This window comes from Stegostoma tigrinum, chromosome 17, assembly GCF_030684315.1.
Source record: "Stegostoma tigrinum isolate sSteTig4 chromosome 17, sSteTig4.hap1, whole genome shotgun sequence".
Lineage (NCBI taxonomy): Eukaryota > Metazoa > Chordata > Chondrichthyes > Orectolobiformes > Stegostomatidae > Stegostoma > Stegostoma tigrinum.
Genome location: NC_081370.1, coordinates 3,810,482 through 3,837,357, shown reverse-complemented (window position 1 = coordinate 3,837,357; position 26,876 = coordinate 3,810,482). Strand labels below are relative to the sequence as shown.

The following is a 26,876-nucleotide window of genomic DNA, read 5'->3' as shown; positions in this document are numbered from 1 at the left end:
AAACCAAGTCATCCTAATCCGTTCTGTCTGCTCATAGCCCATATCCCTCCAAATCCTTGCTTATTCAAGTGCTTACCTTAAAGCCCCTAAAACACCCCTATCGTATCTGTGTCCACCACTACTATCCCTGGCCGTGCATTCCAGGCATCTACCAGTCTCTGTGGGGAAAAAAAACTTGCCCCATTGAACTTTACCCCCTCTTAGCTTGAATACACACCCTCTAGTATTAGACATTTCGACTCTGACTGTCAACCATTTTGTAAACTTCTATCAGGTCACTGTGAGAGAAACCAACCTGCTCTCAAGTGGAAGTGAAGTTCACTCACACGCCCAATGCTAAGCTTAACAAAGCTAATCTTTCAGCTTTGGGAAGGGATTGGAGCCTGGAAATGAAAATGAGACCTTGTCGTTGAAGTCTTTTGGCCTCATGCACGAGCTACAAAGCTCGTGTTCCACTGTAAAACTGAATCCGTTGTCTAATTTATGCCCCAAAATCCAACAGAGATCAGGTGATTGATTGAACACTCAAAGGGAACACTGTCCTTTCTAAGGATAGGGAGGAATTGGAACTGAGATCATTTTTTAATTGTGTGTCTCATCCAAACATAGACTGAGACATGCCAGGAAATGAACTGAAACTGTAACCTCTCAGGTGTGTGGAAGCCAACTGAAATCTAAAACATATTGTCTGCCTCCTTTTAAATAATTTGGATGTGCTGAAATACTTTGAGACATCTCTTTACATTAAACGTGCCATACAAATATAAGTTATTAAATGAGCAAAGATAGTATTTGTCACTGGACAAGAGCCGTTTGATGAAGGTTAGAAGTGGGTCCAATCTTTGCATATCTTTCACAAGCTTTTATTTGCAGACTTACATTGTAAGCTAAATGCAACCTCCACCCAACCACCACAGTTTCAGTCTACTCCTGTTTATAGATGCACAACTCAATCCATATTTAATGCCCACTGCATGCATTTAAACATAATTAATAACCATTACCATTGTCGACCTATTGAACCAAGTGTGCCTTTTTTTATACTTGACCATTCAGTGTAGATTGACTTAATAACAAAGTATCAGTGGAAAAATTTGTTTGTCTAGTGCTTCTTATGCAGACTGCGTCAGTTCCCTGGGTGTGAGTAGACAGTGCTGTGTGTCACTAAGTGAACTGCTCACAGAACTGCCTGCCCCCAGAGAATCAACATAAGTCTGTGTAGAGTAATGCTATGCAAATAAACATTTCTTCCATTTGCTATTAACTTTCCATTCCTTGTCTCCACTGGGGGGAAAAATAACTGGAAGGGCCGTTGCAAATAATCTTAAGAACATCTAGCAATGGCATTCATTATTTTAACCAGCCTGCTGGAAGGCTCTTTTAAAATAGAGATAATCCCACTGCAAACTCTCCAAGCATATGAAGGTGAAAAAGTAAAACACTCTATTCCTTATGAAGTTCATGGGCAGATATCCAATTAAAAATGATCCAGTTGTCACAACGAGTTCAACAGACAAGTTGGAATGTTTAAAAATATGAGCCTGCAAGCCAATTGCATTTGTTTATCATCAAACTTTCGGCTTCACACACCGCAGAAAGTTGGAACTGAGCCTGGTTGTCAAATTCTGAATGAAAGCATAAATCTCTATCTGTAACTTCTGCAGGGTTTTCTGGGTGTGAATGATAATAACGTCTTGGGATGGTGCTATCTTTTGCCGAGAGCAAAGGCAATTGATGGTTCTTGTTTCTGACATTGTGAGACAAGCATAACTGTCTTGGAGTTGCACACAAGCATTGTATTTATTATCTTGTTTCCCTACAGTGAATTTGCAACATGGTAACATTACGAGTTGTCCTGAAATTCATAATTTGAACAATTATTCCTAGCTAAATAGTTAGGCATTGACATCCTTCTTCAATATTCGGTCTGATGTTGGAAGATTGGCTCAAGGATGTTGTTTGTAAAGGATGATGGGTACCTTAATTGCCAGATAAAAAAGATAAAGCTGTTGGTAACATTTCAAAGGCCACTTGGATAACAGAGATACCTGGCAAATCGTAGTAATATGCACAAAAATGTCAGCCCAGTGTGCAGCCAAGTGGTGGAACGACAAACAAATCAAACTTTGCTTGTGTCTCAAAGTGGACCTCTGGACTTCTGGCTACTCCAGAGCAATGCAGAATCCACTTTATTAACTGTGTGTACATTTTAAATGTAAATGGCCAGCTGTTGGATAGTGCAATTCTTTAATTGGTTAGATGCTGACCTAGTTATTCCTGCACTGTCATCACCAAAGAGGTGCAACTGAGTGCTGTAACCCAGTTAGAATGGTCAACAAAAGGATTCCCTGAATGCTGAAATGCAATCATAGTCAAAAGGAATCAGAACAGTATAGAACCTCAACCAGTTTACAAAATCCATGCTTGTGAAGCTGACTAATCAACGAGCAATGTCAATGCTACCAGTAATGTCTACACAAGCAATTCAGGCCATAAACTTACAAGGGTGTGAGCAACATGGACCAGATAAGATTTGTGGCAGAATCGGACAAGTCATTTGGTGAGGCCATATTAATGTCAAGATCACCTTGATGGAACAATTATGTATTTACCTAGCATTGTGGTGAGTTTCTGACTAGGCAACAGTGAGATAAGTGGGATTGTAGCTTATTATTGCTGCAACTTGCCTCATTGATATCCAGCTTCCTGTATTACCAGCGGTGAAAAACAAGCTAGATATTGTGAATTCTCAGTGTGGTTGTCATAGTGGGAACTTGACAACTTTAGCCTGTCATTGGTTGTCAATAATCTCCGTGTTGATCTTGTAGCCACAGCATTTATATGGCTGGCCCAGTTCAATTCCGCTCAGTGGTAACTTCCAGAATGTTGGTAGTGGTGTTAAGCAAGGATGATGCCATTGAATGTCAAAGGGCATTGCTTAGTTCCCCCTTGTTGGAGATAGTCATTACCTAGCACTTGTGTGGCATGAATATTTCTTGCCACTTATCAACTTTTGCCTGGCATTTGAGCCTTGTTGCCCACGGACATAGGATGCTTCAGTTTCTGCGGAGTCCTGAATAATGGTTAACATTGTGAAGTTATCAGTGAACATTTTCACTTCTGGCCTTGTGATGGATTCTGAAGTCTTTGATAAAGCAGCTGAAGACGGTTAGGCTAAGGACGCTACCCTGAGGAATTTGTTTAATGATTTTCTGAACCTGAGATGATTGATTTCCAGAAACAACAACAGCCCTCCATTGATAACAAAGTGTGGAGCTGGATTAACACAGCAAGCCAAGCAGCAGCTTAGGAGCAGGAAAGCTGACATTTTGAGGGTTAGCCTAAGATGCTACTTGGCCTGTTGTGTTCATTCAGCTCCACACCTTGTTATCTCAGATTCTCCAGCATCTGCAGTTCCTATTATCACCACCTTCCATTGTGCTGTTTATGATTCTGACCAGTGGAGAGTTTTCTTGCTGATTTCCATTGGCTCCAGTTTGGCTAAGGCTTCTTGATGCTCAATGAAAAGCTGCCTTGATGTCAAGGACAATCAACTCTCACCTCACCTCTGAAGTTCAACTCTTCTACCACTGTTTGGACCAAAGCTGCAATGAGGTCAGAAACTGACTGGCCCTCACAAAACCTGAACTGATCATCATTGAGAAACAAAATACTGAACAAGTGCAACATGGTGGTGTTGGCCATAAAGTATAGGAACAGAAGCAGGTCATTTGGCCATCGAGTCAGATCTGCCATTCAGTGAGATTATGGCCAATCTGATAATCCTTAAACTCTGTTCTCTTTTTCCCCATACCCCTTGATTCCTTTGCTGATTAAATTTCTATCTTAGACTTGAATATAATGGATGACTCAACCTCAACAGCCTTCTGTTGAATGAATTTCACAAATTCATTACCCTCCGAGAGAAGAAATTCCTCCTAATTTCTGTTTCGAATGCGTGACCCTGTATTCTGAGGTTATGCCCTGTGGATTTAGACTCTGGCAAAAGGTAAAACAACCGTTCTACATCTACGTCCTATCAAGCCTTCTGAGAATCTTGTATGAGTTAAGATTTAAGATTCAAGCTTTATTGTCACGTATTCGAGTATAGGATTACAGGAGTACAGTGAAAAGATTCCAATGTTGCTACACACAGTGCTAACTTATGTACAAGTGGTAACATAGAGAAACAAAGTTAAAAGTAAGGCATTACTGCTGTTCTTAGTGTAAGTAGAAAATGAAACAAGTAAATTTAAAAGTTAACGTTACAGTCATTTCTAGCGGAAAAGTAAAGAAATGAAGGTAAATTTTCACAGTCCTTCTTAAGTGAAGTCCTGCAAGGGCTCAGTCTCCTTTTGGCCCACTCTCCAGGAAACCTCAAGCTTCCTGCTCTCGACGCCACAGATACCAAGGGGTCTCATTGTATGTTCGCTTCATTCTTCTAAACTTCAATGTGTATCGGCCCAACCTACTCAAACTCCCCTCATAATAAAATCCCTTCATGCTTAGGATCAACTTAGTGAATCTTGTCTGGACTGCCTGCAACGCCAATCCATCCTTCCTTGGACAGGGGGACCAAAACTGCTCACAGTGTTTTAGATGTGGTCTGGGTATGGCCTTCCATAGTTTTAGCAAAACCTCCCTATATTTTACAAACTATTCTCTTTGAAATAAAGGTGAAAAAGCTCAATGATCCCTTTCATCACTCTGCTAATGATTAAAAGTGGACTGATAGGGTAGTAAGTTGCTCCAATGGATTTGACCTGCTTTTATGGACAACACATTCCTGGGTAAATTTCCAAGTAGTTGGGTAGAAGCCAGTGCTGTAGTTGGACCATATCTCCTTGGGCATAGCCTAACATCCTGGAGTTTCTTCTCTTCCTCCAAAAATAAGTAATTGTGGTTTCCAATGGAAAACCTGTTGGCCCATTATGTAGAAACGGTGGTAATGTCAAAACTTTGGCATGACTGTTCTCCAATCGTCTAATAGAAAAAAAAATGAAACAAAAACAGCTTCAGAATTAGCTCAAGGTGTTATGAATTTTACTGTAGGCCACTTTAATTGTTCCTTGATGAACAGCACACTGTGGAAAGCCATTTTATCTATATCCTGTTATCAGGAAATCATGTGGGAATCTAAATGACATCGGAGAGGGGGGCCTTTTGTTTAAAAATTGTGAACATAAGGAAACTTAGAACATTTACAACACTGTAGGAGATCATTGGCTATCTGATCTGTACATGATGTACAGATGGGTGGCTTTGGCATTAGTAGAAAGACTGAACAGAAAATTGAATGGGCACGAAGTGGTGGGAGATCAGACAAAATAGACCACTGCTCATTTCCTCAACCAGTAATACCTATGTTAGAGCTATTAACTAAGATGTATCACATTGAAAATTCACCTCATTGAGGGTCCTGAAAGCAAGGTTCTTTCCTGGACCATTTTAAAGCTAAAAGTATGACTCCAAATGTCACTCATTGTTCCTGTGAGCCCTCTTGGACTATTTAATTTATAAAAGGTGAAGGAAATGAAGTCTGAATGTTTTTCTTCCAATTTGCTATTTAAGTAACCTTTAGGTTCTTACTCTGACTAAACAAAATATTACTGTGTTTATTTTGTTATATCCGCCCCTGTCAATTTATATTTCACAGTTGATTTTTAAAAACCAAGTCACAAATTGTTAAAGTCATGAATACAAAGGCCTCCCTGGAAAGGGACATTAAAAAGCAGGAATGTTGTTTCTCTGGAATATCTGGACTGGGGTATTTTTAACCACTGCCAGTCAGCTTTATGGGATGCAAGATGCGTCACTTTTCGTTTAGTGTTTTCTTTCACTGATCTTACTGTTGTCACGGCAACATTGGAGTTAAGTAAATGAGAGGTCAGAGGTTCGAGTGTTTTAGTCTGTCTGGCTGGCCAGTTGGGAGCCGCATGTTACAGTATCATGTCAAACTGGGCTCCACTCAAAGAACGAATCGGGTATATGTCATTCCCTTTGTTTGCTTCCAACTCTCCATCCCCAACCCTTAAGTGGGTGAGGTTTGAAGTGGTAAATATGGAACTCTTAAAATTTTCAGCAGTGTACAGAAATGGCTCGTGGTTTGGGATTTGTGATAAAGTGACTCTCAGATGAATTTTGCAGCAAGTTTTAGCATGGGAGCTGGTTTGAAGAGGGTAAAAGGCAAGCCAGTTTGTGTTGCTGCAGGTTTATAGATTAGTTTCCTTTTAATGATACTGGTTGTGGTATTTATAATATCCACAACAGTCATTTTCAAAAACTTTTGTGTAGTCCCTTCAGAGATGTCAGATTAGTTTTCTTCATATCAGAGGAATAAATGTTTAGCCAATTGTGTGATTGATTGTTACATGTTACAAGTGCTGAGAGGTAGAGGCCTGTGCATCATTAGGTGCATGTTAGTGTTATGCTTAGCCACACCTTCAGTACTCATTTGATTCTCTTTCCCAGGAGAGGTAGAAAACATTTTCTCCCAGTTAATTTATTGAAAGAAGCATAGTAACCTCTTTCATGACCTCAGAGCGTCCCATTATGCTTTGCACGTAACTCAGTACCTTTTGTAGTCAACTATTATAATATAGGTGCGCAGGGCATCCAATCTGTAAGCAGTAAGATCCCCAAAGAGCGATGTGATGACGACGACGAGATATTCAGTTGTGAAGATATTAGTATTGACCAGGCATCAAGGAAAATACTTGGAAGTAGTACCACAGAATCTATTGCATCCATGTGAGAGGCAGTCAAGAAGTCAGTTTTGTTTCTCACCCAAAATACTGTGTTTATAATCACAGCACATTCGTTCAATACATAGCAGCCTAATGTATGGAGTGGACTTTACTGCAAAAATACCGGAGTCAAATATGAAGATGCTACTAATGCATCATAGCTAACCTATAGGCTAAAGTGAATATCCTTATAAAGTGACTTTTCATGCTTAATTCCCATGCCTACTTTCCACCTAATCTTAGTTAAGGAGAAAATTACGCTTGGATGACTTTTAAGAAGTATGCATTTTCTCTGATCCACGCCCGACTCAAAAGGAAACAATCAAAAACCAGAATTGCTTTCTTAGAAATGTTTTATTCCTGCAAGTGGCAGTGGGTTAGGTTTATGATTCACTTTGATCATGGGAGGAGGGGTGTTCGCTTTGAAGTAAACTCTTTTGTGCTTAGCTTAATACAATATTCATTGTCCTGCAGACTGCTTAGTTTCCACAGGTGGCAGTATTCACAATAAGAGCCTTCAGGGAATCTTGGATCCAAGTATTTCCCTGCAGCTCCAAGATTCCAGGTGTAAACTCAGGCTTCCCCCTCCCCCCACCACCGATATTCAATCGGATGTTCTTTTAGTCTCTCTCATCTCATTCAGCTTTCCTCATCTCATTTACTGGGGAGGCCTTGTGCTATTATCGCTAGACTATCAGCCCAGAAATCCAGGTAATGCTTTGAGGGCCCAGTTCAAATCCCACTGTGGCAGATGGTGGAATTTATATTCAATAAAAGTCTGAAATTAAGAGTCGAATGATGACCATGAATCCATTGTCTATCACTGGGAAAACCCATCTGGTTTGCAAATATCCTTTAGGGAAGGAAATCTGCCATCCTTACCTGGTCTGGCTTACATGTGACTCCAGACCCACAGCAATGTGGTTGCCTTCTAGGCAATTAGAGATGGGCAATAAATGCTGGCCTAGCCTGTGTTGCCCTCATCCCACGAATGAATATATTAAAATAAATGCAAGGCCATGAATATGTGACAACTGGAGATAGTGATCACAGGCAGAGATAGTGCAGCTAGGGCCAGTCCCATGTCCTTACCTAATGTTCTCTCAGTCTCCAACTATCTGCCACACAACCTTCACCAATTTGTTCCCTCAGCCTTGCAGTGAGCATCAAGGTGCCCTACCAATCCCCGTCCCATCCATAACATAGCCATATAACATCAGCCACAGACCCAGGCCTTCCTTGTTCTTTTTAATGGCATTGAGAGGCAAGTTGAAACTTCTACAGATACACAATTTAATCACCATCTGTAAGACTGGCTAGCATTTCATAGGCCATTTGTCAGAGCCAACTACAACTGGTGTACTCCATTGTCTTTTCCCTTTACAGAGATTAACTGGCCGATTTTGTGTTTTGATAACAAAAAATACAATGGATGCTGAAGATCTGAAATAAACTTTAAAGGCTGGAGAAACACTACAAGTCCGGCAGTGGCTGTAGAGAGAGAAAAACAGAGAAAAAGAGTCTGACATGACTTTCTCTTTGGTTATTTGAAACTTATTTTGCCATTTGGTTGTCTTTAGGGCTCTTATTTTTCAGATTCCCAGAATTAACTTTTAGTTTTATTGGTACAGTAACACCCCAGTCAACTAGCAAGGGAACCCTGGCCAGCCCTGCATTAACCTTGAATCGATATAACTCCAAAAGAATTAATTCTTCCTTCTCAGTAAATGTGTTTGTTGATCAGTCAGAAATATGAACAGAACACGCTAGGAAGCCTCAGAATAATGAGCTGCCCCAATGCAAAATGTTTATTGCCATCACCTTGAATTTAGCATTTGGATTTGATAGAAGATCATCTTGTTATCTAAAATAATGTATCGGTGGGCAGATTCCCTCAAGTCATCAAATGGAAAATGAGTTGATGAGCTTATTTATTTGTTTTCCATTTTGAGGGGATTGGTAGATGCAACGTGAGAAATGTATTTTCTGAAAGCAACCATCCAGGGAAAGCTTGATGATTGCATTTGTTTCTAAATGCAGCAATGAGGGTATTTATTGGCTGGGAATTGACCATAATGAATTTCACCTCCTGGGCAGTTCAGTGGCAGAGCAATTTGCTCCTCTGCTAATGAATGCATCCAAAGGGATGAGCAGGTGGAAAAACAAGTGAGCTTTATAATGGCTATCCACTTTTTTAAAGTTATTAATCATTCACAGGATATAGGCATCTTTGGCTGGGACAACATTTATTGCCTATCCCTTTGAGAATGGCCCCTTGTCCTTCCAGTTCATCATAGAATCCCTTCAGTGCAGAAACAGGCCATTTCAGCCCATTGCATCCACAATGATCCTCCAAAGAGTGGTCTACCTAGACCCATTCCCCTATCCTACCCCTGGAACCCTGCATTTCCCGTGGCGAATCCACCTAACTTGCACATTCCTGGACACTATGGGCAACTTAGCATAGCCAATCCATCTAACCTGCACGTCTTTGGACTGTAGGAGGAAACTGGAGCACCCAGAGGAAATCCACACTTCACACAGACAGTGGAATCGAACCTTGGTCCCTGGCAGTGTGAGGCAGCAGTGCTAACCACTGAGCCACTGCGAGTACTGTAGAAATTGTGGGTTTCGAAGATTATTATATATAATGTGTAGTCGGCTATTGGTATTACCAGCTAGACAGTAAAGTTCAAAACTGTACACAGCCCTTTATATTCATTTTATAGGAGAACAATCGAAATGACTAGTTTTTATAATTTCTCTTTGTGAAAAAGCTGCAATATTAATCACATCAAAGTTATCAGCGTGCCCATCATTGTCACAGTGTGAAGGGTAATCTAACTCTTCATCTCTCACAGCAAGTTTTGGCAGAAAGATGGTACCCCTTTAAATGATGGATTACTAAGGCTTTCTGGAATCATGTAGCTGGGATTAAGAGCTCACTAGGCTTTTGCAGTATGATTGCCTGTAGTGTGACTTTTATAGGGAGCATGTGCTGCTATGTGAAAACTAAGGCAATGTTGGTGTGACTGGACAGATCTGTCCTGTTCAGTGGGAAAGCTGATACACATTGTGTTTACAACTTTGGTTTTGGCCTCAATAGAAATTGAAGACTCCAGATTTGTAAATGGAGCAGTTTTGTGTTCGCTGATTACACGTTCATGTTAGCCTTTATTGACAAAATGATATTAGTTTTCTGCTTTGCGGTCAGTGGGTCCTGCCATACAATGCCTTATGGGATGACATAATGCAGATCAAGCTATAGTCTGTCTAAATGATGCCTGAAGTTAGAAAGTTCGGGGAAGCTGATGAGTCATAAGCAGTCTGGCAGAGGAAACTGAGTTTTGGAAAAAATAACATTAAACCTTGTTTGAATTCAAAAGGAAGGTGGCCGCAAAAAAGAATGAGAACAAATTTGATCAAAAGCGAGATTTGGCTTTGGTCCAGCTCTTGTGTCTTTATACTTTATTCTGTATCTCTGCATGTGTTGTTTCCTCTGCTTCACATTTTGTGGCTTAATCTGCCTCACTTTCTCTGTATCTTATGATCAATCTGTCTTGGTTTCTCTTTCAGTGCTTTCTTGCTCTCCAGACTTAACCACCCTGCTTCAAGATTATGTTCCATATACCTCTTTTGTTCTGTTTCTGTGCTTCCCTTTTTTCTCCGCTCCTGCCTGTTTCAGGTCTCAGTGTGTCTCTGTCTGTTTTTCTGTATGTGTTTCCTTGTCATAGCACATCTATGTTTCCAAGCCACTTTTCTTTATTTTTCTTTGTGTCTGGCTCTGTCTCTTGCCCTCTCAGTCTGTGCATTTTGTTATGCTTCAGTACTCTCCCTATCATCGTCTCTTGTTTCTGTGACTATTTCACTTGCCTGCCTGTTTGGTACTTTTCTGTCACTCTCCATTTTTTTCCACCTTTCTGTCTCTCCATCTCCTTCGCATTCCAGCTTTGTGGCTTGCTCTTATTCATGCTCTTTTTCCTCCCCCCCCCTCGTTTCCAGCCAAGCAAACACTGTTACCAAACTTAGGAGAGGAGAAAGAAAAGAAATTAGTCCCAGTGTTGTGTCAGACATAACACTGTTGTTTTCAGTGTAATAACGTTTCAAGTTACCCAGTGTTTGGCTTTGACTATTTATTACCAGCATTTGGATATTTCTGTAATTAATCCAACTGTCTCAGCGGTAGTGAGAACTCCAAGGGACTATCGTGTTTCCCTTGCCAGCAGTTGCTTATGAACTGCAAAACAAGCCCCAGGTTCGCTGTTTCAATCTGCAGTTGCCTTTCCACAGAAGATACAATCACTTGCTTTGCAAACACAGCTTTTTTTTTCCTTGAGGCTTTAAGGCAGTTTGACTTGTTTTATGGAAATGTCAGTGGAAAGATAGTGCTGTAAATCTTGGAAGGTTTAAAAAAAACACCCAATTTGCAAAAATATAACTGCGCAATGTGCTCACAATTTTAAACGTATTTTAAACTCAGTGCAACAATAGCTTTGATTGCTACTAGTTAAAACAGCTGGGACATAGATTTGGCCAGGCAACTTTTTAAATGAATGAATTGCTAAAATTTCAGCTGTGGAATCAATTTTTCCAGCTCCTTCGATAAAGCATTGAGGTTTATATGTCTGATCTATACAAATACAAATCAAGTAGCCCACTGCAGTACAGACCCATATCTGATTAACCTTAATCGTTTTAAAGATTGTCCACTTACCGGTTAACGATTTCCACATCAGGAGTCCCAGATGCATACATTGAAGGAAACCAGCTAGAAATCCACTCGAGCTAGAACCAGTGTAGGAGGATAAGATTCACCATCCTTTTGTTTTTAATGACAATTGCCACTATATTCCAGTAAGCAGAATGTTTAAAGGTCTTATCATTGACACCTGCTGAGAGAAACCTTTAAAGTTAAGTGGGTGAGGGGTTAGGTGAGTTACAGAATAGGGTGCCATGTGGGCTAAGGTGAGACAGTGCCAGAAAAGTAGCAAGGTTGGTAACAGGTGGACTGAGGTGAGAAGTAGGGTGTCAGCTGAGTGTTTGGGGAAGGGAGTCAACTGGGTGAGGCAGTCAGGTGCGTAAGGGGTCAGGGTGACAGATGGGTCGGGGATAGCGTACCAGGTCGGAGGGCTAACGTTGGAAGGTGAGCGGATGAGTGGTCGGGACGCCAATTGGTTGATGTGTTAAGGAAGGCAGATGGGTAAGGAGGAGGTGTGGCAAGTTAAGGTGTAGGCTAGAAAACGAGCGGCTGAGGAGATGGGGTGCCGGTTGGATGTTTCCCCATGACCAGGGAGCCCAGAACCAGATGACAAGGTCTAAGGATATTGGGTAAGCCATTTAGGGCTGAGATGTGGGGAAATTTCTTTAACTAGAGAGTGGTGAGCCTGTGGCATTCTCTGCCACAAAAAGCAGTTGAGGACAAAACACTGACTGTTTTCCAGGAGGAGCTAGACATGGTTCTTAGGGCAAAAGGGGTCAGAGAAAATGGGAGTGTGATACAGAGTTGGATGATCAGCCACAATCATATTAAATGGTGGAGCAAACTTTAAGGGCCCAGTGGCTTCTGTTTTTGATGTTTCTGTGATGAGGTATATGGTAGCATGAATAGATGAGGGAATTGAGTACCAGGTGAGTAAGGGATTAGAGTAGCAGATGGATAAGTGGAAAGAGTGGAAGATAAATGAGGGGGTTGGCACCAAATGTGTAGAGGAGAGTGTGACGTGGCAGACATTTTAAATTTGTTTGTGGGATTTTGGCAACACTGGCTTGACCAAAATTTATTCCCTATCTCTAACTTACCCAGAAGGCAGTTAAGAGTCAAACACATTACGGTGAGTCTGGAGCTGCATTTAGGCCAGACCAAGTAAAGATGGCAGATTTCTTTCCCTAAAGGACATTAATAGATTTTTAATAACAATCAGCAGTGGTTGCACAGTTGCCTTTGGGCTTGTTTTGAAATTCCATGTTTTCTGGGCTATTGTGTCAATTATACAAAGGGATAACTTGGATACTCTGGTTTCTGATTCCAAAGTGGATGTTCTGTGCTTTTCTGACAGAAAGAAGATCCGAACTACATTTCTAACAAGGTGAAAAAAGTTACCTTTACATTGATCATACAGGTCTTAACCATTCAATTATTAAAGATTTTGTGACATTTTGTTGAATGGGAACAAGCTGTGTTGTAACAGTTGGTGTGAACAGTTCAGTCTCAACTCATTTCCCTATTTCCATAACTTTGGATTTAGAACATTTAGGTGTGAACTTCAGTTGACCTGAACCTGAAGGCTGCATCACAGGACATCTCACCTACAACCACTTTACCCAATCAAACAGTTTTTAGCCTGATTTCAAATATTTTGTAACTAATTAATGAATTTGCTCAAAGGAAATAAAATAAAAACGCCATTCCCATATGGCGATATTTTGTATCTGTGTTCCTGGTAGTCTTGGTTTAAGAAGTTAATATTTAACTCTTAAGGAAGCCTTGACAATCCTGGAGAAATGATCATCTTAAAGGATTCACTGCTGGCTCAGTGAGTCCATTGATTGAGTAGCTGAGCAATCTATTTTAGAAAGAATCTGAATTTGGTCCCTGGGCTAGTTTGTCTTAGAGCTACACTGGGATTAGGAGGGCTACATACAGAATCTGTCCAGAATCTCCATTATTACTTATTATCTAGGCAGGATAATGTAAGAATGTGAAGGGAAGACAGACTTGGGCTGGCTTGTGAGCTTCAAGATTACCATTGCCCTTCCTATTGAAGCCCAACCAAGACTCATCTGGAATAAAGTGTGGAAGTTAGAATGAGACGGTGTCAATGATATTATATTCCAACAGTGAATCAGTACTTTTATGTAAAAAGGGAAAATTGGATTGAAACAGAGGAGGATAGTATGACAACAGCAACAGCGCTAATCAGTCAGTGCAAAGGTGCAAAATAAGAAATCTGCTCTCTATCTTTTAATCTGGTCCTCATTTTCTAAAGTTTAGACTGTGGACTTTCGCTGGATTGGTACATGTAAATCACTGCTATGGTCTATCATTTCCTTCTCCTAGATGACTAGAACCACTCTCCCGTTCTTCCCAACAGCCATTGAGAGTACTGGAAGGATTTACCAGCGGTGAATTAACCAGTTTGGCCATATTAACAGCACACCTTCCATGGCCTGGTTTGGAACCAAAAAAAACCCCAAAGCATCTGATCCAGAGACTGAGAATTGCTGCCACTGTGTCATGAATCCTTTCCCGAAGAAATGTATTAATAGATTAAAAAAAAAACCAAGAAAACTATGGTTATCATTGATTCATGCCCAGGGAGTAAAGCAAGTTCATTGTTTTTCTTCACTTTTTTTTGCATTTCCTTCTAAAACAGTCCTGTTCTGTTCACAGGTTGAGGGAGTCCCACAGGGTTACCATCAAGGTGATTCGCAGGATGCAGTATTTCGTAGCAAAGAAGAAATTTCAGGTCAGTCCTCGATGTCAGAAGGAGAAGGAGTAAAAAGAGGTTCTCTTTGTTTCTTTGAGACCATCTAATAATGTTTTGGCAGGAGTAATTCTCGACTGTGATGACTGCAAGCTACGCCCTCTATTCTCTGGGCTCCACAATGAGGTTGGCGTCTCATTGAGGAAAGGTAGACTGTAAAGAACTGAGACTGCTGTAATTTGGCCTGGCTGAATGTAATTTATTTCTCTCTCTGCCAATGACCTTGACTCTTCAACTTCAGCACCTGTATCACTTTCCACTAACACATTCCAGCAACTTTTCGCCGACACTAGAGTTGCTTCCATCTCTCGTGTGAAGTTATTTGATTACAAGATAAGAAGGCAGCCTAAGCTATTCTTTTCTGTCCCCTTTTAACTAATGCCTTTCTGAATGTGCAGAACAGAAACGATTGCTGAATGTGTTGTTGCCTTACAGTAGTAAACACCGCGGCCTTCAGTCTTGTTAATTTTACTCATTGTTGTTGCATGTTCTTCATCAAGTTATTCTTGCTGTTCCTTTTCTTCGTTGTGTGGCTGAGAGGAGGCTAAATGAAGCACCATGCTGTCAGAAACCAAATCAACTCTGAATGTGTCAGCACAGGGGAGACTCTTTCCAACTCTCTGTTCGATATCCATCATCATCTCACACCACTGTACCCCCAACCCTCACACCCCAGCCCCCTCTCCCAAACCCTGTCGATACTCAGTGTTTCCGTGTGGTAACATGGATTACTCTTGTTCCTTTTGGTTCAGGGATGGTTGACACTAGCCTCAACACTGTGACACAGGATACTATACAATATTGCAATACCGTGAGCTGTTCCATGCACACACCCTAGAAGAATATATTGGCTTGGGAGGGAGTGTGGTATAGATTTCTTGCAATGCTGTCTGGACTCCCAGCATTATATTACCAGGAGAGATTACAAAAACTAGGGTTGTCTTCCCTAACATTTAAGAGGTTAAGGGGTGATTTGATCAAAGTTTTCAAGATATTAAGGGAAACAGACGGAATAGTTAGATATCATTTCTGTTCACTGGGGACTACGTGGCACAATCTCAAGATTAGAGCCAGACCTTTCTGAAGTAAAATTAGGAAACAGTTGTGCGTGCACACAGGCTAGTAGAAGTGTACCAGCCTTCTGCAAAGAACAATGGATTCTAGATGCAGTTGTTAATGAAATCCATAAATCTTTGCCGAGAATAGATCTGACCTAAGTAAATTAACACCAAAGGTTGATAGGCAGAACCATAACTAAACAATGGGGTTTGTTTAAAGACTAACAAGTTTGGCTATTGTCAAATTATATTCACAGGGAAGGGAGAAAGGTAGGGCAAGTGAATCCAGAATTCCCTGCATGACAAAAGAGTTCAAGGGTAAGATGAAGCAGACAAGAAATGTATGCGACAGATATCAGTTGGATGCAATGGTGACTGGGTCTTAATATAGGTGCTTGAGAGAGAAATTCAAAAAGCACGTAAAAGAAGCAAGGAGTGAGTATGGGATGAGGCTGGCAGCTAATGTACATAGGAATCCAAAATTCTTCTAAGGACATATAAACATACAAACGGAGATAGAAGGAAGACTGTGATGGTGAAGGACTGAAATATAGACTTACAAGTGTGAGCAAGGGGCTTAGCTAGGGTATTTAATAAACACTTTCTATATTTAATTACCGAAGGAAGACAATGTTCAAGTCATGGTGAAATAATTGGTAATTTAGACACTTGACAGGTTTAGAATTGATAAGGGAGAGGCATAGGAGTGTTTGATTGCAGTTAAATTGATAAGGTACCGGCACTGTCGGAGAATCCCAGCATAGCGAGGGCAGTGCGGGTATAGACTGCAGAGTCACTGGCCATAACTTTCCAATCCTTCTTAGATAGAGGAATGGTGCCGAGGGTGAGAGAAGTACAATTGCTACACTCTCCTTACACAGCATGTGTTAAAATGAGCCTAGCAATGACAGGGCAGACACTTTAACTTCACTTGTAGGAAATGTTTAGAAACAATGATTCAGGATAAAATGAACAGTTTTGTTGAATTAAGGAAAACTAATGTGATCTTAAAGGTAAGCTGATGGAAGATTGGTAATGTTGCTGAGTGATTAATCCAGGGGCCCAGTTTAATGGTCTGAGTGCATGGGTTCAAATAACAACTCTGGAATGAAAACCAACTGCAGTAATACTGCCCATGGAACTACCATTGATCGTCATAAAAACCTATATGGCTCATTAATATCTTTAAGGGAAGGACATCTACTTCCCTTCCCTCTTGTTGCCTACATGCAGACAGAAAGAGAGTTTATAGTGAAGGTATCTCTCACAAGGCCTCCACTCTCACACTGCATTGGACAGCCTTCCATTTGAAACAGAAATACACATTGCTGGAGAACCTTAGCAAGTATGGCCACATCTGTCAAGAGAAAGCAGAGTTAACATTTTGAGTCCAGTGACCGTTCCTCAGAACTTCAATATGCAGTGGGTTACCCCTTTATAAAGCTCTAGTTAGGCCCCGTTTAGAATACTGTGTCCAATTTTGGGCCCCACACCTCAGGAAGGACATACTCAGGAAGGAGCGTGTCCAGCGGAGATTCACACGGATGATCCCTGGAATGCAAGGTTTAACATTTGATGAACGGCTAAGGATTCTGGGATTGTACTCATTAGAGTTTAGAAGGTTGAGGGGAGATCTAATAGAAACTTACAAGATAAATGTATGGTTTAGAAGGGGTGGACGCTGGGAAGTTGTTTCCGTTAGGCGGGGAGACTAGGACCCGTGGGCACAGCCTTAGAATTAGAGGGGGTAAATTTAAAACTGAAATGAGGAGAAATTTCTTCAGCCAGAGAGTGGTGGGCTTGTGGAATTCATTGCCACGGAGTGCAGTGGAGGCCGGGACGTTAGATGCCTTCAAGGCAGAGATGGATAAATTCTTGATCTCACAAGGAACTAAGGGCTACGGGGAGAGTGCAGGGAAGTGGAGTTGAAATGCCCATCAGCCATGATTTAAATGGCGGAGTGGACTCGATGGGCTGAATGGCCTTACTTCCACTCCTATGTCTTATGGTCTTACGGTCTTATGGTCGAACTGATGTTTCTTCTTTGCTGGGCCTCAACTCCCCACCCCACAGCCTTTCCCACCCTCTACCCCAGGCCAGTCTTCCTCTCCATAGCTTTTTGTTCCTAACCCAAAGGACTCTTGGTGCTGCCCTTGCAACCTCTTTGCTCCCTTTAACTCTTGCCTACCTCCAACTCCTGCAGCTTCTCTCCCCCAACCCAGCTGCCCCATTCTCCCCCCACCCCTGAATAGTATTAGTTAAAGCCTGCATGGTTCATAAAACCGTACGTTGTGGAAGCAGACCATTTGGCCCATCAAATCCACACAAACAAGTTACAACACAGAGGGATTTGGTGAGTCCTCGTGCATAAATCACAAAAAAAGTTAACGTACAAATTCAGCAGGTAATAAGAAAGGCACATGCAATGTTGGCCTTTAGTGCAAAGAATGTAGAGTATAAAAATAGAGAGGTCTTGCAAAACCTATCCAAGGTACTCTCTCGACCTTATCTTGAAAACTGTGAACAGTTTTTAGGCCTAGTATCTAACAGAAGGTACATTAGCATTGGAGGCAGCGCAGAGAAAGTTTGCTAGGCTGATACCAGGTATGGAGAAACTGTCTTTTGAGGAGAGGTTAAGTCGGTTGTGCCTCTGCTAATTGGAGTTTAGAAGAATGAGAGGTGACATTATTGAGACATAGAAGATTCTTAGGGGCGATGCGAAAAAGTTGTTTCCCCTTACTGGAGAGTCTTGGATCAGAGGGCATGCTCTTAGAATAGGGGGTCACACATTTAAGCCCCAGATAATGAATTTCTCCTCTGAGGCTAGTGAATCTATGGAATTGTTTACCAAGGAGGGCTGTTAAGGTTGGTCATTAAGTGCATTCAAGGCTGAGACAGACACCATTTCGGTGAGTGAGGGAATCAGCATCGATGGGGAAAAGGCAGAAAAGTGGAATTAAGGATTTTCAGATCAGCCATGATCTCAGTGGATGGCAGAGCTGACTCTTTCGGTTGAAAAGCCTACTTCTGCTCCTGCACTTTATGGTCCTGATTAGAAACTTTACTGCTCTTTGTTCACCATCACTGAGACTAAATTCCTTGAGTGGTCCCTCCAACAGTACCACGAGTGTACTTACGTCAAGAGGTCAACTCACTATTACCTCCTTACGGACAGTTGATGATGAACAATAAATACTGGCTTTTCCAATGGTGCTCACATCCCCGTGTGTGAATTAAAAAAGACAATATGATGAACCATATCTCCACATTCATATTATTGAAGGAGATGGGAGAGGGTGCATTGGTCTGTGCTCTCTCTATATCATGATTTGACATAGGCTGTTCGAAACAGCCTGGGAACTTTTAATGACATCATTCCCATTTCTCATGTCACTGGTGCAGAACGTTTAAGATGTCAGGTCACAAGAATGATGTTTGCTCGCAGGCTGCAGCTAATCAAACATTCAGGAAAATCAAAGAGGGTGATAAATGTGCAGATCTCTACCTGTAAGACTCACACGGTGACACAGTTCAACAGGGTGCACTTTTGCAACGCTTAAGCTATTGAGCTGTGGGTTTCTCACTGCTGATAAGGTGCTGAGGTCAAACTTACACATGCATATTATGTTAGTGCTTGAGGTTTAGCGATGGATCGTGGTGCATTGACATCTCCCCTATGTTCTCAGCAACAGTTTTGACTCGGGAAAATTACTGGATCTACACAATTGTTCATTTTCCTTGCATGCGATGCATGAAATTCCTCAGAACTCTATTAAGTAGATACAACTGGTTGATCATGGATGGCTTGATAATAATAACAAATAAATTCACTAACCACTGGAAAAAGTGGACCGTTTCAAATGAGATTTCAGCAATGCATGCTTGCATTCAGCCATGTTATTTCAACAGGGGTGAGATTAGTTTAGGATGATTGCACAGTTTGTCATAGTGAAGGGGTGACACTATTTTATGCTATACTGGACTTATTGTCTATTAAGTTCAGTAAAATTTAGAAATAGTGATCCCAATTCACTACCACACATTTATTTGTCGTGGTCACTTTCACCCCTCAGTGCATGTTGTTATGGCGCTGGTATAGTTCCTCGTACAATACTTGAACTTGTACAAAGCTTCAGTATCCATTTTTTTCCTTTACTTGCCGAGCACCAGCATTCAGTTACTTCAGTGTGCTCAACATACTGGGAAAAATGCACTGGACTCTCGTGTGGCTTTGCCTTGCTTGTCTGAAAGTATTTGTTTTGTTTTGCAGCAAGCCAGAAAGCCTTACGATGTCAGAGATGTGATCGAGCAGTATTCTCAGGGTCATCTTAACTTGATGGTGCGAATCAAGGAATTGCAAAGAAGGTATTTAACTCAAATTGCTTCACAATGTGCAGCCTGAGAATTGAACATGAAATGTAAAGTATCTTCCATCATATCAAACACAAGAGCGAGGGACGGTAAAATACTACCAAGTCACTAATGTTGGGTTTGCACCCCCTAAATTGTGTTACCCACCTGGCAATGCTTTTCACTAAACTGTGTAGATTTTAACTTAACAATCCAGTTGTGTTTGAGTAGTGCAAATCCTGTGTGATGTAGGATCAATGGCGATCATAGAGAAGCTTAGAAATTTATAGTGCAGTCTTCGAGAAGCCAGGAATGGCTCAAGATTGAGGCAGAAATCTGTGTGTAAGGATAGGTAATTCAGAGAGGGAAAGCAAAATGCTGGAAACATTCAGCAATTAGAAAGCATCTGTGAAGCGAAAACAGCAAGACGTTGAGGGAGTCAGGGGTGCCAGTTGGCCTGTTGACTGGTTTATGGTGCAGAGTGACGCCAACAGCATAGGGTTCAATTCCAGTACCCGCTGAGGTCACCATGAAGATCTCACATTCTCAGCCTCGCCCCCTTGCCTGAGCTGTAGTCACTCACGGGTTAAACTCACCACCAGTCATCTCTCTCTCTCTGAAAGAGCATTCCCAGGGTCCTCTGGGACTATGGTGACTTTCCCAAACCTGTGTCATGGTAAGGTAAGGGCTAAGTTGGCATATGGTTACTATGGTGTTCTATTGACGGAAAAGACGTCCATACCATGGGTTGTTCTTCATGGAAATGGTAGTCTTACTGGAAATGGTATTTTCTCTCATGCTCTCCACCATGCAGTCCTGCTTCTAAAGTTGTTGTATCCTTGGAAATATCCATGTTTGGACTGTTTTCGATTGCACAGTTGTGCAGGGCAACTGTATTTGTAACAATTCTTGATCTGGACCGTGATTCAGGGCCTGATCTATTGTATCAAGGCATTGGATAGTCCTCTCAAGGACCAGATGGATATAAAACTGGAGCAGGAGTAGGCCAGCAGCTCTAACTTGTGGCTTACTGTTGCACACCTCAGCTGATGTACAGATCAACTCTGATCTATTTCAAGAGGAACAAGTTCAAGAGGTCCTGTGCTCCTACAAAAAGCTTCTTCATTCTGCAGGCACCAAAATGAAGGACTTCTGCAGGATTTGCAGGCAAGCAGTATGCCTCTTCTATTTTACTTTCTGCTCAACTTTCTATGGGAGAGTCTGCTCTTCGCCCATTGTATTGCCGTGATTAGGTGTAACATTATAGGTTGGCACCTGGTGTTTTCTGTAAATTGGCATTGGTGCAACTGTACATTTTATTAAAGACAGTAGGAACTGCAGATGCTGGAGAATCTGAGATAACAAGATGCAGAGCTGGAAGAACACAGCAGGCCAAGCAGCATCAGAGGAGCAGGAAAGCTGACCCTGGGGTCTAGGCCCGAAATGTCAGCCTTCCGGCTCCTCTGATGCTGCTTGGCCTGTTGTGTTCATCCAGCCCTGCTCCTTGTTATCTCTGTACATTTTATTACCCTGCTATCAGTTTCTTATTTCTCAACTTAATGCTACGTTGAGTGCAGGGGTCATTGGAATCTTGCTATTACTCGATCTTACCCTGAGAGAAACCATCTTTTTCATCTCAACAATTGTGAAGGCACTTAGATTAATATTTTGCAGTTTCCAGCTTCCAATAACCCTAACAGGGCCAAATTATCCTCCTAATTTCTCCCTCCCAGTATAACTTCTGGCTAGGATTATCTGATTTGAGATATTTAAGGGTGTGGTAGCGACCTGATTGAAATCATAACCTCAATTTAACTAAAAATCAGTTGTCGTCATCCGACCTGAAAAATGTGTGTCCACATTAGCAGGGCAGAAAATTGCTCTGTCAGATACGCGCGTCATATCTAAATCTCTTTAAAGTTATTTAGAGTGTCTCACAGAAACCCATTATTTGTTTTATCAATGTCTTGGGGCACCTAGACATGATTTCTTGCAAAAATATTCATGTTGCAATGCCCCACAATTGGCAGCTAGTTGCTGGCACAGTTGTTACATTACTGCAGTCGTAGTCTAGAGGCCAGGGCTGAAAATGTGGAGACACAAGTTCGAGGTCCACCATAGCAACTGGGGAATTTAAATTCAGTTTATTAAATAAACCTGGAATAAAATGCAATCAGTAACCACAAAACTTTCCTATCCTCATATGGCCTCAATTGATTCTTTAATATCAGTTAGGGGAAGGGACCCGGCTATTCTTGCTTGGTCTGGTCAGTGTGTAATTCTGACCTCCAGCAACATCACTGATTGGCTTCTGAAATGCCTTAAAGCCCCTCATTATATTTTTTAAATGGCTACAGTGGACTGCAGTGGTTCAACAAGGTGGCTACCACTCAAAGAGTGATGAACGCTGGCCCTGGCAGTGTTGCACAAGTCTTGTGATTTAATACTGGTAAGCAAAAACGATCTGGGGTAACGCCGGAGGGCCTGCATTTCTTGCAGGATTTTCCGTCCAGGCTACGGCGCCCCGTTAGGAGAACCAAGGTGGAAATTTACTGATTCCTTTTCCTTCCTCAAACCAGGACAGCCCCCATCAAGGATTTCAAAATGAGCTTGAATACCGAGGATGTGAGACGCCAGTTCTCGGTTCTTCCTTTGCACTCAGTTCACTGTTCCCAACATAGGGCGCAGTAGGAGGAAGAGAGTGCATGAAAGACACTAGATATTCTGACATAGGTTCATATGTAGAAAGACAGTAATCCTAACTCTGATCTTTATGCATTCATTTATAAAAGGGAGAAATACTATTGATAGATGCAGGGGAAGGAGGCTTGTGTAAGAACAGACAGATTGAGCCAGTATGCCATCTGTGCACAACAGCAGAAAAGGGAGACAAAGTGGGTTAGTGATTAGTTTTGAATTTAATGCCTTGATAGAACTCACATTTGAGAACTCGTTCAATGAGAAAAATGAAATCGGACCCGTCAGTTCTCTATGCAAACTTTCAGGAATCCCATAGGATCAGTGGTAACACTCTCTCCATCTGAATCAGATGATTATGGATTAAGCTCCATCCCAGAGACTTGAGAACATAGGCCAACCGTCGCTGCGGGAGGGTTGTATTACTGGAAGTGGATCCTCCAGTGTTTTGTACTCGAGTTGAAAAGCTGGGGAGGCCCTCGCGCTGAGTGTCTTTTTTGTCAGGGAAAGACCTGCTGTACAATCAGACACTTTGGAGGGCAGCAGCAGCAACGGGTTTCAGTCGGCCCCCCAGATGCAGAATTTCTGCCCGGCAAGGGGCTGGCACAGTTGCACAAAGCAGCATGACCACAAAAGTTGTGCCTGGTGCCAGAGGGGCAGCCGATAGCGTGAGTACCAAAGTCTTACGTGAATACTCTTTGGGGAGGGGGTGCTCTTGGGTTGGTGGGGGGGCAAAGGCTAAGACAGAGGCATGAATCTCAGTCATCAGCCATCTGCCCTTTCTGAATCCCTAATGCAGATACAAATGAGTGCGGATCAAGGGACCAAACCTCTCCCCCAGCAAAACTGGTCCTGGTTTCCTGGTCTCCTGGCAGGCGTATCGAGCCTCTTGCCCCACCTTGGATAGTTACTGCCCAGGCAGGAGTAGGAGCATAAGGAGGTCATTATTTTGTTCCATATGCTCAGCAGGGCAGGAAGGTCAAACTTGGATGCTCCTACCCAGAATGTACTTCAAATGGAGGGATTGTGGGATGCGACAATCATGTCAAATTAAATTTGCCTTTTGTCCTCCCATCACATCACCTCTGGGACTGGAAGGTTAGACAAAGTGTATTTTGAATGATATGTTAAACTGGGGTTCTCCTAGGCGAATATAAAATATCTGATGAACTATTCCCTGGTGTCTAGATTAAGATTTATCCCTCAATCAACAAATTATTTGGTTATTTTATCCCATTGTTGGTGTTTTTGTTTGGACTGTGTGCAAATCGCCTGTTGTACTTCCCTCAATTGCTAAAGCGAGTAGACTTCAAAAAGCATTTAATTGGTTGTGAAGATTTTTGTGATGTTCAGAAGGTGTGGGGTAAAAAAAAAAGCAGGCTCTGTCTTTCTTTTGCTGTTCTTCATGTCTTACAGAGAGTTGTGGGAGGACCACTAACAAATTAATCCTTACAATGACCAGAAAGCCTGGGCAAATGCCATTGTGGTTGAACAATTCTGTACGAACTGAATTTTCTTACACTCGACTAATCACTGTTTCATACTATAACTCTTGCTGAAGCAATCTCACGGAAAAGGCCAGCAATGTGAAGTCCCAGAGCTCTGCTGTTTTAAATTTGGTCATAGTTTGGGATTTGTTTCTGATTTCCTAAGTGATAAATGCAAATAGCAACTCGGGCAAATTGATAACATGTGTTTCACTTGTGCCTCTCATTGCACTGTACATAAGTATTTTAAAAAACACCAAAAATAGCACAGTTCTGCAAGTTCTTCAAATGCAATGAGTTCCACTCCAGGCTTTACATTATTAGAATGGCTCCTAGAGATAGTTAAATGAAGTAGAAGACAGGAAATGGGGTTGGGGGGATAGTGGGGGAGGTGTGTGTAAAATTCTTACAAGGTGTCAGGGGATTTTCTGTGCTGTGAGCTTATTGAGGCTGAATGGAATGAAGGAGGTAACCCAGTAAAGTATTGTATTTTACAGGCTGTTAAAACCTGATAAAGTCCAAAAGATTGGCCTGATGTGTCTTGAACTTGTATCGATAGTGGTGTGTGGTTGAAGAGAATAGCTTGCTTCTTGGCTTTTTGCATCATGATGTCCTTCTTCTTTTCAAGTTATACCATTGGCTAGCAGTAATGCAAAAAGGAGAGCCCAAGTGTTCAAGACCCCAGTAGCTGATAGCACACAGACTGTCCTCTGTTGTACCTCGATGTAGCTACACTAGGAAACCAGGTCCTGCATGGCCTAAAGCTTTTGAGGAACCTAGAGGATGTTTGACCCTCCAGGTGTGCAGGATGACTTTCATCGGACACACCCTGACACATATGAACCAAATGCCTGGCCCTGCGCTGCCTCCTAGATACCTGGAAGAGTTGGACGTGAACGCTGACCAAACAAAAATCAGGAGTGGAACCTAAAGGCAGGTTAATATCTTTCCATCACCTGCTGCAGTTAAGCTGGTTCCAGAAGTGGTGTTCAGCATTCCTTTAGAGTCCATCAGGGAAGTCAAGATGGGGAGCCTGATACTTGGACAGCCAAGGGACTCGAGGAACTTTGCCCAGGGTTGTGATTTGGAGAGGCCACTCCAGTATTGCAAAACACAGAGTTGACCATCAAGTTGCAAACCATTGTCTTATGAGATGAATGGTCATCTGAAACAGCGAGAAGAAATTATAAAGAAAACAGAATTGGCAGAATTGGTCAGGAGAAGACAGGACCTAAAATGGGATTAGTGCTTTCCTTCATACCTAACATTTGCGTGCAATGTGGAATTATCAGCGTAGTCAGTATCTAGTTCACAAATACCTCAAGGTCAACACTATTATGACCCTGTCCTGAGGCAAAGTTCTTCAATTTGTTACAGGTCCAGCCAGAACACTTCACATTGTTAAACTTGTGGGTGAGGAAGCGTGGACCAGCTCCTGTGGTAATTCGCCTGCCCCTCAGTTGGCTGTAACAAAATCAATTTAAAAATGATCCTTTTATTTCAAGTTATAGAGTTGTACAGCACAGAGGCAGAAGTTTCAGTCCAATTTGTCCGCACCGACCAGATATCCTAACTAAGTCTAGTCCCATTTGATCTATATCCTTCTGAACCCTTCTATATCCTGCTCTTGTTATACCCATCCAGTTGCCTTTTAAATGTAGGAATTGTACCCACCCTCCACCATTTTGTGGTTGTGTTTCTTTCAGACCTAAATGAACTTGTGTTTTAAAGAAATCCAATTTAACCAGGCTTTCTTGAATTGACAAAAAGTCAGTGTATTAATTACTAAATCTGAGAAGGAATAGCATGCATTCAAAAAAAAGAAGTGAGTTCAAGTTAAATTATTACAGTTCAATCTAATTATTTGGGAAGTGCAGCTAGCTGAACATTGCTGATATTACATTGGACGTTCCAAGTAGTGTTGATTTTGGTCACTGAATACTTGATTTCAAGAATCTTGATATTGAAGCTGGTTAAAACTCTTTTGTCCTAATTCGTTTTGCAAGTGGCTGAGCAGCAGCACTCCAGAATGAGAGAGTGTCTTTTCCTTTCCTCTTATCTGCAGCACAGGGGTGTTTAAATGGCTGTTTCTCAGAGCTGTGACCTTCATGGCACACTAATCTACACATCATGATATTGAGCTGCTGACACACAAAGATCAGTGTTGCCTTCAGTTTTGAGCTCCTTTTATTGTATATTCCTGAAAGGCTGGAGTACACAACTTTTGCAAGTGGAGGCTGTCTGGTGAGAGGGAGGAGATAGTCAATCTCCTTGTTATCTCTTCCTGTTACATTTCCAACTCTGAAGTTTCTCTGTCACTGTACAGGTGCAACACTAAATGGGCTCGACGTTAGATTTTTCTTTTGATAACAGCTGAATTGACAATGACAGCCATTTATTGGCTTCTTTTAAACACACACACAATTTGATTTAAAAGTTAACACTGTACATGATTCTTCAGGATTCTGATCCTATGCCATAATGATGCGAACTCATGACTGCAGGGCTGCCATGTTACCTGACTTCATGAAGGAGAAATTGACAATGACAATGTACAATTCCTTGGTGAAATGCTTTTTGCAAAATCCTACCATCCGACTGGCAGTGTAGAAGCTCAAACATCAGTGTCCTAACTTAGGCTGACATTTTCAAGGTCAAGCTACCATTCACGGTCAGGCAGCTTCACTGGATGGACTGAATCTTCCAAACTAAGCTCCCTACTCTGATATTTGTCTTGGGAAGTGATAACCAGGACAACAAAGAGAATGCTTCCAGGATGTCTTCAAAGCACCCCTGAGAAAAGTCCAATATTCCTACCAACTCATGGGAATCTCTAGCACAGGACTATCTTGGCTCCCCCACCCATCAGTGGAGAAGCATCTGTGAAAATGTCAACCATTTCCAGAGTGTCTGACAGGCTGAGGTGGGATCATAGAATCCCTACACTGTGAAAGCAGGCCATTCAGCCTATTGAGTCCACACCGACCCTCCCCTTGCCCTATCCCTGTATTCCCCATGGCTAATCCAACTCACCTTCACATCCCTGAACACTAC

General features: G+C 41.9%; 1 protein-coding gene across 4 annotated transcripts in view; it reads left to right on the top strand.

Moving 5' to 3' along the window:
* The window catches only part of LOC125459567 (potassium voltage-gated channel subfamily KQT member 1), a 676,985-nt gene that overhangs the window by 450,255 nt on the left and 199,854 nt on the right, over positions 1–26,876 (top strand). For all 4 annotated transcript variants that reach the window (XM_048546168.2, XM_059651894.1, XM_059651893.1 and 1 more), the window contains 2 exons: positions 14,137–14,212; positions 19,559–19,653. In XM_048546168.2, coding sequence (XP_048402125.1) covers positions 14,137–14,212; positions 19,559–19,653 — 171 coding nt within the window. The remainder of the gene's footprint in view (positions 1–14,136; positions 14,213–19,558; positions 19,654–26,876) is intronic.